The sequence below is a fragment of the Pagrus major genome, chromosome 9 (assembly GCF_040436345.1).
Source record: "Pagrus major chromosome 9, Pma_NU_1.0".
NCBI lineage: Eukaryota > Metazoa > Chordata > Actinopteri > Spariformes > Sparidae > Pagrus > Pagrus major.
This window is the reverse complement of record NC_133223.1, coordinates 11,673,418-11,692,176: the sequence shown is the minus strand read 5'-3', so window position 1 is coordinate 11,692,176 and position 18,759 is coordinate 11,673,418. Positions and strand designations below refer to the sequence as shown.

The 18,759-nt window shown below is 43.1% G+C and overlaps 2 protein-coding genes across 2 annotated transcripts; one reads left to right on the top strand and one right to left on the bottom strand.

Moving 5' to 3' along the window:
- Positions 1 to 6,881: 6,881 nt before the first annotated feature.
- On the bottom strand, positions 6,882 to 9,694 carry zic5 (zic family member 5 (odd-paired homolog, Drosophila)). Its single transcript, XM_073474014.1, has 2 exons — positions 8,629 to 9,694; positions 6,882 to 7,321 (listed from the first exon to the last, which is right to left on the bottom strand). The coding sequence occupies exons 1-2, from the start codon at positions 9,668 to 9,670 to the stop codon at positions 6,882 to 6,884; spliced, it is 1,482 nt and encodes a 493-aa protein (XP_073330115.1). The 5' UTR covers positions 9,671 to 9,694.
- Positions 9,695 to 15,143: 5,449 nt separating this feature from the next.
- Positions 15,144 to 17,851, top strand: zic2a (zic family member 2 (odd-paired homolog, Drosophila), a). The gene is made up of 3 exons (XM_073474010.1): positions 15,144 to 16,116; positions 17,327 to 17,490; positions 17,657 to 17,851. Exons 1-3 carry the CDS (start codon positions 15,144 to 15,146, stop codon positions 17,849 to 17,851), a joined length of 1,332 nt encoding a protein of 443 aa, XP_073330111.1.
- The last annotated feature ends 908 nt before the right edge of the window (positions 17,852 to 18,759 follow it).

Here is an 18,759-nt window from a genome sequence, read left to right as displayed (position 1 = left end):
ACTGGCTTATCACATTGGATTAGAGCTCCTACAGGGAGACTGGAAGCTGAGGATGATTGGTAACCAACTTCACCAGTTTGCCCAAGATGAACTTACAGTTGTCCAACTATGCAAAAACCTTCAGATTATTCATTCTTTGAGTGTATGAGCAGCAGACAGAAGCTCATCTGCTGCTGGGATGGATGAGCGCTTGTCCTTTTTGATTACCAACAACGATTCTTGAGTACAGTCCGCTCATGCTTCCTCTCTCCTTACCTGGACTCTTCCTTTTTCTCACCCCCACTCCCCTTTCCCCAGCTGTGATAGGATGATTTCCCCCTCTCTAAATGCTGACCTTTTCCACAATAAAACCAGATGCATTCAGGGCCAGCCCTCTGATGTTGCAGGCGTGATAGTTCTGCACAAATCTGGCGCTGATACCAATCTTTGGCCACAATGGGGAAAGAGATGGTAAGAAAGGAAAGGCAAAGGAACGGGGGTGGATTAAAATGGTGGACTGGCACTATGCTTTTGAAATCATTTTTGATCAATCATAGATAGGTTTTTAAGATATGTTAAGTTGAAAACGGAAGGGAGATACATGGATAGACATTTTTTTATCAGTGTGGTGGTGAAAGTAATCCACGATATGTGAAGAAATCAGCAGAGGCCTCGACCTGCTATTTTTCCCAGGTCAGTTTGTGAAACGTGAGGAGTAGAAGGTATTATGAAGGGTAAGGGTTTGGGTTAGCGCCACTGCCTGGGAGTGAAATGTGTTTTTATTCAGAAAAAAAAGTGCTTGTGGTGCTCTCATCATGTCGCCACTCGTTAAAAAACAGCCCTTGTCAATATGGAATCCTTATTTTAAAATGCCTGAAGCAGAGTTAGAGTCATACAGGATGTGCCAGAGATGAAGTGGTTTCTTTTAGTTCAGTCTAAAGTCACTAAGCAGTATTCTCCCTGGGCACAAATCAAAAATATCCTTCACTAAAAAGTCCATCTGCTTCACTTTGACAGAGAATACAGTCCTCCATCTCCCTCCACCCTCATCAGCTCTAGTTTCCAAGTACGCTGAAGCCTACATCCTGCATTTAGAGGCTTTTAGGAAAGCCCTGTCATTCAGTCAGAGACTACTGGGGCAGCATGCTCACGCTTATCTGCACTTTAGTTTCTACTTTCTGGCCGGTGGGCTATATGAGGGCCAGGTAGCAGGGCCTGGCTCATGCGGTTGTCCGTGGACGACCTTGCTCTCCTCACCTACTGCCTTGGAGTGGCTCCCAGTCCTGGGATGGGGCTTTTGGACCGGCACCAAGTCTCTACCCCCACAGATGTTACTGAGCCACCAGATATTATGTCAGGTTTCTGAGTGATGTATCATGCTCCTTTCTGCAATAGCAGCCGTGATACACGTGACAACAGGAAATCAGTTGAGGAAAGATTTTAGTTTCCAGTGTTAAAATGATGGCTCCACTGGTGCGACACAGACTGTCAGCTCATTAGGATTTATTTATTTTTTTGAGAAGAAAATGTTTCTATTATAACCATAATTAAATAATTATTTGAATGCCACACAATTTCTTGACATAATTCAAGGTGGTACATGAAATATTCTTTTCAATTTATTTGAGCAATTAAAAATCACATCAGTTTTTAAAATTCCTTTTCTTGGTGTTGCTGCAAACACATAGACATGTAGAGGCCGGTGTTATTGCACCTGTTATTGCTAAAAAAAAAATCAAAATAGTTTAATTTCTTGCTGATTAAAAAGTTATTTTCTGTTCTTTTATATTTTTGTTCCCCGTTTTTGTTTCCCCCCTTTTTGCGGGGTATTTTTTTAATCACAGCAAAATTAAAGAATAGATAAATAAATAAATAAATCCAGGATGGTTAATGAGTCCAAATGTTTTTGAAGATGTTCTTTTGGAGAAACAAATTTCGGTTATGCTTTGACTCATGAAACAATGTGTTTTTTAATGAAATGTGGCAAACAAGAAGGGGAAGTTTTTTTGGAAAATGAGGTCTCTCGAACAGAAGAACAATGATGAGCTGTCGTGACTGCTGACATTCTGTCTCAGTGCCACTTAGCTTGAGATTGAAGCTTGAAACAACACTGTCTAAATGTCAGAGCAGGAATAAACCAATTTCCCTCCACAACACACAGAGTGCTCAGTGCAGGTTATGATTATAATCGGAGGGTCGCCTAAACCCGCAAGGCAGCACCATGTCTTATGGAGCAGGCCAAAACTATAAAGGAAAAAAAAAGACATTTTTGTCATTTAAAAAAAAATTCAAAAATCATGATGTGCTCACTGGGAATTGATTTAATGAAGTTCCTATGAAACTAAAACCAAGTACAGGTCAGTTGAGTAACCCCCCGGCGCGCACACTGTCAGATGTTTAACTCTCGCACTCCTTGGGGAAAGACATCGGGGCTAATAGGTGAAACCACAGCTGCTGAAGTCGGGCTGGAGAGGAGCGACATTCCCTCCTGCACACGTCCGACAGTCAGAGTGTAAAAGCCGGACAAAGAATCTTGAGTTGGCCCCCCACTCAGCTTCCATCATCCATGAATCAGGAGGAAAGGAGTCCTAACTCAAAAATCAAAAAAAAAAAAAAAAAAAAAAAAAAGAAAAGTTCTGAGTCTTTAACTTGCTGTCGAGTTGTCTCCTACAGACTACTGTAAACTGAGTGTTCGCAGGGCAGAAGGAAAGCTTCAGGAGTGTGTGCGCTCGCTTCTATTGGAAGAAAAGAGAGAAAAAAATCAGCACCGAAGGCAGTGTCGGAGTTGAGTCTCGAAGAGCGACTGGACTGCGTTTGTTTTCTGACTTGATCATGAAACTTAAGACAGTAGGCAGGTAGGGAGCGGGCAAAAAAAAAAAAAAGTTGGCAAAATGCCTGGAGAGCAAATATGTGGCCGTTAAAAGCTGTGTTTTAAAAAGAGGGAGAATCTGAGCGCACTGGGAGCAAACTTTAAACCTGGACAGGCACACACATACTTTGATTTAAGTGATGGACATAGCTGGTATTTGTAGTTTACAATAATTCTGTGAAACATTGACTAACTTTACAGCAAAAGTTTGATATTAAACCCGCCTTGCATAGTGATTTAATAAGTGTATTTACAGGTTGAGGTGAGAAGCTGCAATAAAAAAATGTTAATTCCTCACATTAGGCAACACAAAAATGAAAGGGACAGATTTCCCCTCTTGTTGAACACATTGCTCATCATATCGGGCTTAACTTTACTAAATGGATATAAACGTGACCAATTCTACTCCTCTCCATTCACCCACACTGTCTTTTTCTGATTTCCAGGGACCTCCAGCTCTCATCCTTCACTTGTCATATTTAGGAACAAGAGGAGTGTGATTTCATTTTGAGTGAAAACGGGCCAAAGCTGTCACAAGGTGCTGCTGTTCTGCTATATTTCATTTCTGGGTGGTGGTGGAGGAGTGCTGTGTGCTTCTCCACACCTGCTTTCTTGTTCACACACACACAAAAAAAAATAAAACCAAAATGTTTCTTCTCCTTTTATTTTTTTTCCTCCTCCATAAACTGAACACTTTTCTCTGTTTTGCCGTCAAGGTGACGCTCCCGGTCCGGGCGCAGGTGCTCGGATCAAATGACCTGCATTTTTTTCTCCCTTTTTTTTTTTTTTTAAACTGAGCCTCTTAACTTTTGTGACCAAAATGATCACTTCACAAGCGCATTTTCGTGCGCATTGTGCCAGCAGCATTCAGGAGATGGATAATGCTTGTAAAGTCTGACAAGACGGCATTTGTTTTGGTTCTACGCTCGTCTGAGAAATTATCTTTCAACCCCTTTAAAGGGCGCAATTGAGAAGCAGCGGCGTTTTCACTGCGACTTTTTGCTTTGTCCTCTCCAAAGTGGCGTCTGCATGTCTGACTCTGCCAGTTACTGATTTGCAGGCAGTATGTTAAGGTGGCCCATGTAAGTGATTTCCACGGGCATCACACTAAAGGAGAACAAATCGCTGACAAAGGAGCGCCTTTCCCATTCAGCAGCGTCGTTAGGACAACCAAAAAGTATTTCTCAGATAATAAGTTCTACTTCAAAGCGTTTCTCACTGAAGGGTGACTGCTTCACTCCTTTTATTAAGTCTCCCTCCTTTTAATGCCGAAGGAACTGTCTCTGGTTATTTTTCATCGTGTTTATTTTGTAACATTCATTGAGCGCTTGTTTCCAAACGGGACCTACAAGAGCAGGCTCCTCTTCAGGCCCCTTGTCCCTATAAAAGTCCGAGAGGAGGCCCACAAGTGCTCCTGCTTTGAATGAAGCGGCAGATAAAGTGTTTTCTTTCTTTTTTTTTTATTTAGAAATGCTAAGAGGACAGCTATAAAATTGATAAAGCCTCTTAAACACAACCTGAACAAACCTGCAGTTGTTGTGTTTTTCTAAAAGCCTCCTTAATGCTGCTGGAGTGGCTGTTCCCTCGGCCTGTAAACTCTGCTTAATATTTTCAGATTGTTCGCACTCCACTGCTGATTAAGTGTGCGCATTTTATGGCCACAGTCCCAGCATCCTCCAGGTTGACCTGAGTCAAGTGTCTTAATTGCTGCAGCATGGAAGCTCGGAATAATTTTCAAGACGTGTGTGTGTGTGTTTTTTTAATAAGGTTTTAATTTGTTAGTTAGTTGTGTTTTTTTTTTAATCTTCTGAATTTGTCAAATTCTCACCAGGCAGGTGCGCGTCATCTACCTGCTCACTGTGCATTGGTAGCGACACATTTTTTTTTTTCTTTTTGGAGAGGGTGCATCCTGAGCTTTGATTAGAGTTCATTTAGTGGCAGTTAGTGTTTTTCAAGCAGACACATTCAGATGTGAGCGTCTCACTAACCCAATTGCCATAGAAATCCTAACGCACCATGAAGACTGTCAAAGCGGCCAGCCTTCCTCTCAGAAGCTGCAGCCTTTGAAGTGGTGCAGGACTCGCGTTGGTCCATTTTAATTCTATAGACTGGACAGGCAACTCTTTGAAAGTGAGATTGTGCGTTTTAATGGAGGAAATAAGAGGGGGAACTTGTTTTATACACTCTATACAAGGCATTGCTTATTGTCAGATATCTTTTATCTTTTATTTTTCCCATGAATGATTCATGCCTCGGCTGCTTTGTGCTGTGTGCGCCTTTCAGAGGTAGCGCCATCAGGGGGCTATAAGTTTTCCCATTAGCTCAGTGATTAGTTTATACCAGCCTCCTTGGCCCGTTAGGCCCTGCTCCTGAGATAACAGTGGAGATTTTATAGAAGTGTCAGGAGAGGAAGTGAACAGGGATAGCTCTCCCTTCTAGGGTTTTCCATTTGAAGTGGTTTGGTTGCATTTCACATTAAATTTGACATAACTGCTTGACAACAAATGCACAGCCTCCTAAAATTATTTTACAAAACGCAGCAATCTCACAATCACCAAAGGTCAAGCTGAATTTATGTATGTGTGCGTTTATCCAATATCCCAAACTCCTATTAATCAGATTCACTCATAAATCATAATAATTTGACACTTGTTAATTATTAACTGTATACGTCCTGTTTTTTTATTAAGTGTTTTTTTAAGCATGAAATTTATATTGTAAATGTATTTTTTTGAACATCAACGGTCTGCACAATCATAACTGATTCATCTCTCTTGTTTTTTTTTAATCCACCATGTCCAACGGCACCATGCACCTCAAAGAGAAAGACAGATCACTACAAAAAGGCATGCGAGAAAGGGACTTTTCACATTACACAGCTTATTCAAGTCAATGTTTTCTTCTTTTACAGACCACAATTAAAAACTGGAAAAAAAAAGTGAACCAAAAAATGTAACATAAAAAAAAAAAAAAAAAAAAAAAAAAAAACATCAGCAGGGTACTATGCATCACCAAAACTGATATTATTATTCTTTGGTGTTCCTGTAAATTCCAGTACAACATTGATACCAGCAAATAAATTACAATGTACAAAACGACATTTTTTTTTTGTAATTAAAACTACACAACATTCACAAGTATCAGTACAATTACATATTTACAAATCCTACAGGGTCAAAGCCTGTCAGTGTAGACATTTAGGGTCTCAAGGGACTTACTCGTACTCTTTAACGAGCATAACACTTGTGTATTTTGCATAAAATATAGTCTTAAATAGTTCTTAAATATTACAAAATTCCATCCAAACACATGTATTGTATAAATCTGAAAAGGTAAATGAGAACCCTTAAGACCCTCACATGTTTGCCTCCTCATTTTTTTTTTTTTTTTTTTCTGTCCTTACTGGTTCATCAAAGTTTGTACCACATCTTAAAGAAATCAGATGAAATAATTAAAAAAAGAGACTCATCTGCTAGATTCTGTCCAGTAAGGTGTTGCCATTCAGTGGTGCTATAGAAGCAGTAGGGCTTAGCTTTTGTTTTCCTTTAAACGTCTGAGTTATGACAGTGATTGATAGCAGGCGAGTTATTAAACTGCAAAGGGGATGATGGGAGGTCAGGTGAAAGATGTCATTTCAGCACACCAGTTGAGTCTCAAGTCATGCAGTTAATTAAATCCTGCATATCGCTCATATCATTTTGAAAAGTTCTATTCATAAAATGCCTCACTTTTAAAAAAAATGGTTGGTCCTTTATATTAAGAAGGAAGGATGTTTTTTTCTCTAACTTTTAATTTCAGATGTGATGTCAGTGTTAAATGTTTTATTTTGAAAGGTCAGGGGGTCACCTCAGAGAAACATGCCCTCGGGCCTGCTTTGCCTCCAATATGACAGTGAATCACCTGCGTTTAGCACAGTCTTTTAGTAACACTACAGTGTAAAATAACTGATCAACATCCCATCGTGGATCTTAACACACTTTCACGGGTCAAGTAGATGACAAGTCTGCCAGTCACGTGGGTTGTTGACAGGGCATCAGAGCATTGTCCTCGGGTCTGAATTTCTGAAAGAGTCCTCGTCGTCTGACTCCGACGTTGGCACATCGCTGGAGGGGGTGTGGAGGTGGTTGGGCCCTCCGCTCCCCTGGCACACGTACCACTCGTTGAGGTTTGTGACCTGAGGGGAGAGGTTCGCGGAGCGGTTCCTGTGCGGCTCGGAGCCGGGCGAGAGAGGGTCCCCGAGGGGGTTTGTGGAGGATATGTAGGTGACGTTGGTGGACGGGGGCGGCGGGGACTTGCAGTGCACCTTCATGTGCTTCCGCAGCGAGCTCGGGTGCGTGTAGGACTTGTCACAGCCGCGCACTTTGCAGTAGTAAGGCTTGTCGCTGGTGTGGACGTGAGAGTGCTTCTTCCGGTCGCTGCTGTTGGCGAATTTCCGGTCGCAGCCGTCGAACTCGCACTTGAAAGGCTTCTCCCCTTTGAATAAATGAGAGACAGATGCAGTCAGTGTCAACCAAAGTTTCCATTTACATCACACACACACACACGCACACACACACACCACAAAATTAGAAGTGAAAACCAACTCCCCACATCAGCTTCTCACCATTCCACCTTAAATAAAGACAATTCTCTCATTTCCTCATCAGCACCCCCTCCACTGAACATCCACCGTAGCAGCCACCACTCCACACCCACTTGTCCAAAAGCATTTTTTCCTGTGTGAACACGTGTAACATGCCTTTAGGCCTTCTGGTTACATGTATGTGTGTATGTGAGGGTGGCACTCAAGAGACCACCAGGAGTCGTGTATGTACCGTGGTGGACTGTGGTTATAACTCATCACACACACACACACACACACACACACACACACACACACACACACACACACACACACACACACACACACACGCTGTCACACTTATATGTGAAACATGCATTTTTTTTCTAAATCAAAGCCTGCATACATGTACAATTATGGATTTAGGCGCAGTGTGTGTTTTCAAATTGATTTTTAAAAAAACAACAACAACAACAAGCTGCCTCTCTGATGACTTCTGTTTTTTTTTGCTAGAGGACATATTTATTTCCCTGGGGATTTTACATCACTCTATAAGGTGTAGGGGCCTATCCAGGTTGGTGGCAAAGGGCCAAAATTGAGCTTTCTCTCAGCCAAAACAGAGTCTCAATCTGTGTAATAACAACAACAACAGATCTCAACAGAACGCTCGTGAGATTTGTGAAAAGTTCGCCTGCCGAGGCTCCTGAACTTTAAGCACAACGTATGTCATCACGACGTTGTTTTGGTTGGACAGTATATCCGGACAGATCTGATTTCTCTCCAGGCAGAGCTCATCCTCCAGCACACACAGTGACCCGATGTTTAAAACTAATAACCCTGACACATGTTAACCATGTGCACGGGCTCGTGGATATATAAACTGAGCTTTTGCGTAAACGTCCTACGCCGGAGGATAATTACATTTACGCGTGTTCCAGCGCTGTCCTGCATGTACGTAAGCACGTTTTACAAATGATATGCCCTAATCCTCTCACGCCTACTGCAGGCGTCTCGGCGAGTCAAAAAAGTTTATATTTAAGAGAGGAAATGAAACACTCTCTGTGCGAATGCGTCACTGAGAATACAACTCATTTTTGCTCGCTTCTGTGCGCAATTACGCGCGCTCGCTCTGCCCATCCGTTTAGGATGCGAGCAGCAAGACATGGTCAATATTTTTCACACTGCGGTATGCAAGTTTGACACAATTAGGCGTACTGACCTGTGTGAGTCCTCTTGTGAATCTTTAAATTCTCCGATCGGGCGAACACTTTCCCACAGCCCGGGAAGGGACACGGGAAGGGCTTCTCTCCCGTATGAACTCGGATGTGATTTATCAGTTTGTACTTCGCTTTGAAAGCCTTTCCTTCCCGCGGACATTCCTCCCAAAAACAGACGTGGTTGCTCTGCTCCGGTCCCCCGACATGCTCCACCGTGACGTGGTTGACCAGCTCGTGCATGGTGCTGTAAGTTTTCGAGCAGGGCTTTTTCTGATTTTGCTCCTGGTCAATCCACTTGCAGATTAGCTCTTGCTTTATGGGCTGCCGCATGTATCTTAAAAACGCCCCCGCCGCTCCGTGAGGAGCAGAAGCGATGTTCACATTGAGGTTCATGGAGTTGTAGCTGTGGAGAGAAGAGGGTCCATAGTGCTCTGGCCTGTGCCCGAAGTGCTCTGGCCTGCCGTAGATGTCCCCCGGTATACCCAGGCGCATCTGCCCGTTGAGGGCATGGTGGTGGGCACCTGGGGACGCCTGGTCGTGAAGTCCAGTGAAAAGTGAATGGGCCCCACTTTCCGTGTGCCCATAAGCACCTGTTGGGGAGATGAACATGCCATGGTGATGAGGGGAGGAGGCGGAACTATGCTGGTCGCCAAGTGCATGCATAGCAGAGGCTGAGAGTTCTCTCCTGAGGATGAAGTCCCTGCTGCTTGAGTAGCCTGAGTGGGGGTGAGCCACGGGGAAACCAACTGTGGTCTGAGCAGAAGTGAAAGATGCCGCGGTCTGGGCTTCGGGATGGCTCTGAATGTGCTGAGATGGGCTAAGTTTGAGAGCATTTGTCTGTGCCATGTGCTCTGGTCCAAATGGAGTGAGTGCCACTCCGGGGTCGTTGCCCAGCTCCCCAGGGTGGAGGTGGGCATGGTGGGAGAGAGGGTGATGCCCCCCTAGCCCCGGGAAGCCTGTCATATTCTGATGAGGAAGGGGTTGAGTCGCTGCCAAATCCGCTAATCTTATCGCCGGATTCCTCTTGCTTAAAGGGGGTTCCATAACTACACTGACAAGTCCATCCGCACTCACCGCAATTGTTTTTCACCACACACCGCTCTCTAAAACATTAGGAAAATATGTATATAAGGGCTCTATAAGTTCTTTTGTCCGGCTTCTAACTCTGCTTGCTCCTTTTCCCACTCTGTCCTCAAGCGATTGGCAGAACATACAACAGTTGGAGGACACAGTGGGGAATACAGTTTAGAAATGGCACTGCGGGTATTGGACGGATTTCGGTGACTGGCAGTTAGGAGAACGAAGCGATTGGCTGTCGTTCAGCGCAGGGGCTCAGCAGGGTTCCGCCCCCTCACTCTCTTTATCGCTGTTGACTCCAAAAAGTTGTACTCACAAAGTTACCAGCAGATCTGTTTGTGTGGCTTTCTGTTTACCGGTGCTGGCGCATGTGGATGACCGAAATGTCTGTGTATGTGATAAATGCAGCCGGGTTTATGTTCGGTGAGGTTTGTCCGAGTGTCTTACTATTGATTTGATGTCGCCATTGAGAAAAAAAAAAAAGAAAAAAAAAACAACAACCAAAAAAACAAAAAGCCCGCTGCTGGTGGATGGATGGATGTGAGTAGTGTAAGAGATGTGAGCAGAGTATAGATTTGTAAAATAAATAAATAAAATAAATTATAATTAAAAAAGAGATGAATTAAAAAGTGCATGTTTTGTGTTAACCACAACAATTTCCAAACATGACATAACATGATCTGTCAGGGAAATAACAAATGAAAAGAGCGCACCTGTGCAATGGCACTGCAAAAAAACAAAACAAACTATTTTAACAGAAAAATAAAAAATAAATAAAAACAGAGAAAATAGTCAATAAAATATAAACATCAGACTCATAGCTTTGCGTCCGGCTTTCTGGTTCTCTTTTCAGGTGTTGTGTATTTTAACCCTGTTGTCCCCGCTGCAGATGTTACTCAGTATTAAATAAACATGATTCATTCTTCCTTTGAATGTTGACAGTCTACTACATTTAAATTTACAGGAGCTCCAAATGGAGTTTCGGGTAGTGTAGGCTGACATCCAAATCCTATTATAGTGAAGTTAAGAAAAGCAATAAAAATGTCTTATTTGTTCAGATATTTTTCATAAATCCTTCATAAAAAATTCCCATTAAAATAATCTGTCTTGGCTTAAATGTATTAAAGCGTAAGGCAGTGAGTTAAACACGTGCAGCAAGTCAAGAGTATTACAGCGCAACCCATCATGTTATTCCAGCGAATGTCATGACCTGTAAAAAGGTGTCATGAATGTTTTCTTTTCTCCAAACTCGTCAGCTAAGTATTATTTAACGCCGTGTAATGCTCGTTATAATTGAGGCTGTCAGACTCGTGTTAAACTGCATTCAGGTTCACTATGACGGATCACGCCATTCGAACAGTCCCTCCTGACAGCAGGACGTGTATCTGTCATTGATATGTCTCAATCCAGACACCTTTCCAATCGATTTGTGATAGCTCGCCTCAAACTACAAAAAAGCAGCCCCTAAAACTTCCTTTAAAAAAAAAAAAAAAGTAAAACTTCAGACATGTAAATCAACACCACATTTGCCCACTGATGAACATGTGTTAGCCTGTAATTGATTTCCATCGTGTTAGAAGGGGAATGCTTTACATGTTATGGGCCTGTTGCACGTGCTGCTCTGTTGAAACTGATTTATGAACTTGATGATCAGCAGCCGAAACATGGTTTTGGATTAAGGGTTTGTGTCCAAACATCTAAAATTGATATATAACGTGTTGCAGGCTTACAAAATATAAAAACAAATAAAAAATGTATGAATTTACAGTTAGACCTGGTGGTTTTCATAGGTCTTTATACTGGTGTTGACATCAATCCTGCCTATTTATTGCTTATTAACAGTTGCACGTGTTTTCATTTTATTTTCACAATCACTCTTTGTCATATTTTTATTTTTATCCGAATTAAAAAGTTACTAAAACAATTCGGCCATGACCACATGTGTTTGTGTGTGTGTGTGTGTGTGTGAGAGAGAGAGTGTGTGTGTGTGAGCCGCTGTCTCGGGTATTTTGTTAAATAAATAAAATATGCTCAGCTCCAATGGGAGCTCCTGGAAGCCCATAAAACCCAGAGGAGCAGTGGGTGCATTGTTTATGATTTGTTTAAGGGCCCCTGTTTCATACACATTCAATTAAACACCACATTAAAGGAAATCTAATCCATGGAAAATTAGCAAGAACGAGAATTTTAATTTTGATGGAAGAAAAAAAAAAAAGGCACCATCCCTGCTGCTTAATCGTGACAATTTGTGAATGCCTTGCACGTCCAATTTTTGCAACACACATTGCACGTCCTGGTGTTTTTTTCTCTCACATTTATCAATTTTTATGTCAAATGAATGGAAATTACTTTACATTGCGCATCTAAATTAAAGGGAAACTTCCTGAAGGAATGGGTTAATTATTATTGAATATAGCTTCCATATAACCCAGAGCTGTCGATGCCTCAGACGGAAGAGGGGGACATGTTAAACCTCTCCCTCTCTCTCCCTCTTGTCTCCCCCCTCCTCTCTCTCCTCTCTCTCCCTCTCTTTAAAACAAAGACGCTTTGTCATAAACAGGGTTATTTTACCAAAAGGAGTCAAGAGGGCAACACATGTGGTCTTAACGGGTCACAGGTCAAACATCCATGAAACACAAGGTCACGGAAGCCACACTAGTAACCTTCCAGTGTGTCAACATATTGATATTGTCAGATAACAGAGAGGAGAAATACGCCTTTGGCCCCATCCATTGTAATACGCAGGCTGAGTGTGATCAAGTGTGATCAAGACCACTGACTTTATCGATACGCTTTTGCTTCAGACTTTTCGTCAGCTCTGACTTCAGATCTCAGAGTAGTTCCTGTGATTTATATTTAAAATCTCAGGCCACGTCTCAGTGTGTATCACTAGTCCTAAAACCTGTTGAAATACTGGTCTTTGGGGGATTTTCAATGGGCTAGACCCCCTTTCTTCTCCAAGCAGAAGGGAGAACCCGCAGCCATGTGCCTCTCTACCCGATAGATTTTTTTTTTCCCTTTTTAATTTTCTTTCTCTTTTCCCCCTATCTGGGGAAGGTTTTTGTGGTTTTCCACAGAAATAAAGAACTTCTTATAGGGGTCGGCAGACGTGACTTTGAACTTGGATCAGCTCCTGCGTTTCCTGCGGTGCGGGTTGAAATAGACTTGGAAGAATGGCACACACAACGCTCAGCCTGTCCCACTCTGAGCTGAGAGAGACACACAATTAAAAAAAAAAAAAAAAAGAAAAAAAAAAGTTTTTAAACGTTTCCCTCGCCTTCACCGTTATTTGTCGCCTAGAGAGCACCGCAGAGCTGAGGCACACACAGTGAAGTGTCGTGTGAAGGCACGGGAGGACTTGTGGGATCTTAATTTGGTGAAAATGTAAGTAAACTTCCTTTGACTTGGACATGAATGAGCAGCTGTGGTGTATGGCCTGTATATCCCCATTTGCACGCAGATTCAGTGCATTGCTTGTGATGGAAAGTTGCCAGAAGAGGAAGCAAATCTTTGTTTAAAAAAAAAAAAATGACTTCCATCTGTCAGGTATATGTGTTGGTGCCTGTATGGGAACCAAAAAGGAAACCTCATGAAGAAAACGTTGTGGTGGACAGAGTGTCTGAGCGTCTGCAGCCTGTTGTTTTCTTGTGCGCTCAAATCAAACATTAGACAGAGCCATGCTCACAGACAGCACCATCACATCTTCACTCAGTCTTAACTCATTTGCTAAAACTTTGTCATTGTGAGTCCAGCACAGACTCGACCTCACGGGTCACTAATGGTTAACTCTGATCTGAGCGCAGTTCACCACCATAACATGTAACTTAATTGCTGTGGTGAATGTGAGAACCACCGAGGAGGCAGAACCAGCGACATGTGGAACCATTAAAAAAAACGAACCAACAACAAGCACTGGCGGTTGCGCTGAGCACTGGAGCACCACTAAAGGCCCAGTTGTGGTTCCACAACCAGTGAGAAACCACTGGACTCCATATGGAGCCACAAATGCTTTTTCAGCTGTGGGGAATTAAAGTGGCGAGAGTTTCGTCACATTTGAACGACTCTAAACTTAATAACACATTATTAACATACATCAGCATTTAAGATGTGCTCAGATAGGCTGCAACTATTTATTAAAATATGGTCTTATAATAAATAAATAAAAGAATAAAAAAGGGGAGGTGTCACAGCTTCACATTGAGTTCATTTAAAATATATTTTGCATTAGCACATCAGTACCTGATATGCATGATTATTTTTTGTTATAGGGGCTGAATGCAGCAATTTATCATTGACTTTGGAGGTCAATAAATCATGTAATATTTAAACAGTGTATGAAGCTTTAAAGTAGAGATGCTTGGAAATCATTTCTCTCTGCAGCTGAAGGCTACTGGCTATGCGTACTGCACATCTTTCGCTATATTAGACTCTTTTTAGATATCGTGGTGGTCAATCCATAGCCACATATTTAATCGCACGGCTCTGTGTAGGTGGCTTAAAGCAGCGTGCTCATTTTTTTTTTAACTTCCAAATTTAAAAATACAAAGAGCTGTTGCGTAACCTAAATTTAAACAAACTCTCTAACCCCACCACTCTGATTTAACTTTTCCACCTCCATATAAATAATTGCACCCATCTCGAATCTTATCATTCACCATCAAATGCCTCATTTCTATCTTCTAAAATACACTACAGCCCTGCGCTCACGCCATACAAACAACAAAAACACGTTCTCTCCTCTCTCTCGTCGTGATCCTTTCGCTCGTATATACCCCCCAAATCTTCTCCTAAAAGTAGGCGGTAATTATTAGTGGAAAATGGCGTTGCACTATTAAGTCGCCAAAGCGCTACCTGCTATTGGAGGGGCACCTGGGATTGATGAGGCGCAGTGGCCAATGAGACGGCGAGGAATGAATGAACGGGCTCCAGTTAAAGGGGGCGGAAGAAGAGGTAGAGCCAGTCCACGGAGAAACAGGGACCCTCCGCGATAAACACAGACGAGCCAGAGAAATAAATACATACCCACTCGGAACAGCGTTTTTTGAGATGCTCCGACTACTCTCGCCCTGTGTACGCAGAGGACACCTAGTAAGATAATTATTTAATTCTTCGAGTGCATTTTTTAACAGCAGCCAACTGTCGCAGTCGAGAGAAGCGGACGCAAGGAAACTCTTCGTTGCATTTGGATTTTTTTCTGAGGCACAAGTTAACTAGAAGTAAATTCAGTGTTCGATAAGACGAGCTGATTTTTTTTTTCCTTCCTCATGAGCGGAGCAGCGTTTTTGAAACACGCCTGATATGGTGTTTCCAAGGTTGGAAGTTGAATCGTTGCGCGCCAGCATCAACATTTGATTTTGTTCTTTAACTTATTCGCTGTAGACACGAGCCCTGCGCTGATTTAAACAGAAACGTTTTGTTTTTTTTCCCCCTGACCGAAATAATGCTACTGGATGCTGGTCACCAGTTCCCCGGACTGGGAGTGGGGTCATTTGCCAGGCATCACTCAGCGAGCGACATGCAGGAGAGAGACTTGAGTTTGGCACAGAATAGCTTTGTAGACTCCGCACACATGGGTGCGTTTAAGCTGAACCATGATCTCTCTCCGGGACAGAGCTCTGCCTTCACCACCCAGGCGCCGGGCTACCCCGCTGCGGCGCTGGGGGCTCACGCTGCCCATGTCACGTCGTATGCAAGCTCTCCTTTCAACTCCACCAGGGACTTTCTCTTTCGCAGTCGAGGCTTCGGAGAATCCTCTCCGGCGAGCGGCCAACATACTATTTTTGGCCCCACGGCGGGATCCCTCCATCACTCCCACACAGACACTCAAGGCCACATTCTGTTCCCCGGGATCCACGACCAGCACGGGTCCCACGGATCCCCGAATGTCCTGAACGGCCAGATGAGGCTCGGACTACCCGGAGAAGTTTTCGGACGCTCCGACCAGTACCACCAGGTTTCCAGCCCGAGGACCGACCCGTACTCGGCGGCGCAGCTGCACAACCAGTACGGCTCCATGAATATGAACATGGGGATGAACATGGCAGCCCACCACCACCCCGGTGCCTTTTTCCGCTACATGAGGCAGCAGTGCATCAAGCAGGAGCTCATCTGCAAGTGGATCGACCCCGAGCAGCTCAGCAACCCCAAAAAGTGTTGCAACAAAACTTTTAGCACCATGCACGAGTTGGTCACGCACGTCTCCGTGGAGCATGTCGGCGGACCGGAGCAGACGAACCACGTCTGTTTCTGGGAGGATTGCGGCCGGGAGAGCAAACCGTTCAAGGCGAAATACAAACTGGTGAACCACATTCGGGTGCACACCGGGGAGAAGCCTTTTCCCTGCCCCTTCCCCGGCTGTGGAAAGGTCTTCGCACGGTCGGAAAACTTGAAGATACACAAGAGAACGCATACAGGTAATTATCACAACCCACTGAAGTTCATTTTATTGATTTTATTTAAACAGACTGCCTTATATTGTAATTGTTGTGACCAGGCGGCCATGTGCATTTATTTCGCTGATATAAATCTGCGCCCTGCCAAACCCGAACGAAGATCTAATTATCTGTGGCTATTTCGGGCTCTTAAAGTAGATAGTATCTGTAGAAACAGTCAAAGTAGATTTAGGACCAAATCCAGGAAAGAAAGGGCATGGGTTTAGCGGAGCCATTCCTCTTTTATACGGGCTGCATCGGAACAATTCTTCTGGCGTGAAAACATTTTCCAAACGCGCAGAAAACAATTTAACCGGGCCTGTCGGCGTTTTATTATTCGGGGTGAACTTTAAAATGGGTCAAAGGGGACAGTTGGAGGCGCGTTGCGTGCATCGTAGAGTAACCAGGCTGGTAGTAAATCATATCAATTGGTTGTTCTCGATGCTGCGCTTTTATGGCTCACACTATTCCCCCTTTTCGTATAGATTTTCCATAGCCTACTTTGGCTTTAGATAATTTATTTCTACTTAATTCCTGGTCGATTTGTAATTCCTGTTTGTTTTAGGAGTTGTGTGTGTGTGTGTGTGTGTGTGTGTGTGTGTGTGTGCTGTGTTTCGGGTTTAGCCGAGCTCAGCAGCAGCAGCAGCAGTAGTAGTACTGTTTATGCGTAAGGAATGTCTTTTGTTTTCTCATGCGTCCCTTTGATAGGAGCTTAAGGTGCTAGACAGGGCCATTACCAGCCTTTCACATTTGGACTTATTTTCTTGGGAAATGCATTATGGTGCCGTGCCATGAAATTGGTCAGGTGCTAATTAGATTTTTATTGTCTCTCAGCAAATGGTGCGCCTTCTGTAGGCCTACTGAGGACGGCCTCGTCCCCCCCTCCCCATCTCCCACCCCCTCCAAATCACTATGCGCATTATTTAGGCTAAATAAGATGTAAGCGACCTCCTCCCCCCTCTCATCTCACTTTAAAATACGCTTTAAACTCATCTGGGCTGTTGATACGAGTTTGTTCAAAACTGTGATGTTAGGAAACACACCCACAGCTCCACACGCTCAACTTTTTCCCCCTGCATTTTTAATTTTTACGCTTCCAATGAGCCGCACAGCTCCATGTTCTCACACACGCACGTCTGTCAGTAAATCTGACCATGTTTCTCCTTTCTTGTCTCTTTTTTTCCTCCTGCAGGAGAGAAGCCGTTCCAGTGTGAGTTTGAGGGCTGCGACAGAAGGTTTGCAAACAGCAGCGACCGAAAGAAACACATGCACGTTCACACGTCGGACAAGCCATATCTGTGCAAAATGTGTGACAAGTCCTACACACATCCCAGCTCTCTACGGAAACACATGAAGGTAAATATGCCGTGTCAGGAAACGTGTGCTGAATATTCATGTGTGTTTTTAAGGCCTGTATAACGCGCACATATGGTTTTATACAGGTCGTGTTTGCATCATTCGCTCCCGTCTAAATTCTATTCGCCAAAGCCCAAACACTCATTTGTCTTTCTACGTTTCCCAGGTCCACGAAGCGTCTCCACCAGCATCAGACTCATCACCAGCAGCCAGCTCTGGTTATGAATCCTCCACACCTCCAGGCCTGGTGTCTCCCACCACCGAGACCCAAAGCAACACCACCCTGTCCCCAGCCTCAGCTGTGCACAACACCACCAGCCACAGTGGCCTATCCTCCAATTTCAGTGAATGGTATGTTTAGGACTAAAAGCTGAAATGAAGCAACACACACTCATTTCACAGCACTGGACCATCCAGCAGGAGATTGGGACACGTGCACACAAGAGGCACACAAAACATTTGTTTATTTTTGATTTGTATTATTTTTGATTCGCCAGGGAAGATGACGATTACCAACAGAGGAAAATATGTATAATAGTCGAGGTGTATTTCATATTGTAAATAATTACTAAAAAGCCCACTTTCCCATTGGTTGTGATAGTTTGTCAGTCTTTGGTGTATAGATGTTCCTTCAATGGTAGCTATTTCTCTAACTGGACTTTTAGTGCACATATTACGATAAAAATTGTACTATACTGTTGAATATTGTGATCCTAAGGCAAATTGATTGTACTATACTAAACATCTATAAACTGGAAAGAGTGCCAAAGTTAACATTTAACTCAAACAGACCACAATATTATGCTTGTGAATGTATATTTTAGTTTGCTGGGCTTAACTTGTGATGTTTTGTGCTTTGCAAGTTTGAATTGTGAAATACTATCTGGAAGATTGTGAGGAAAAATAAACGTTGTGCCGTTCGATTTTATGTACCTACACCCTTCCTTTTGTAAATATCAACTGCCATATTTATCCATTTGTAATTAAATTATGGTATTTACTTGCTACAGATGAAACAGTATTTATAAAGAATGTTTCTTTACTATAAATATGTACAATTACGAGCTAAACATGGGCAGTTGTTTCGTTATGTGCTTTTGTTCAAAGTTTTAAGAGGTGTTTTCTTCCTTATTGTGATAAGAATTTTACTGCATACAAATATAATAAAAGGTGTTGCAAGTGATAAATATTTCCTTTGCTTTTTCATGCTTTTCCTCTTTTTGTTGGTTTGCTGGTGCAGTTGAGGGAGTTGCGTCTTGTTTGGCAGGC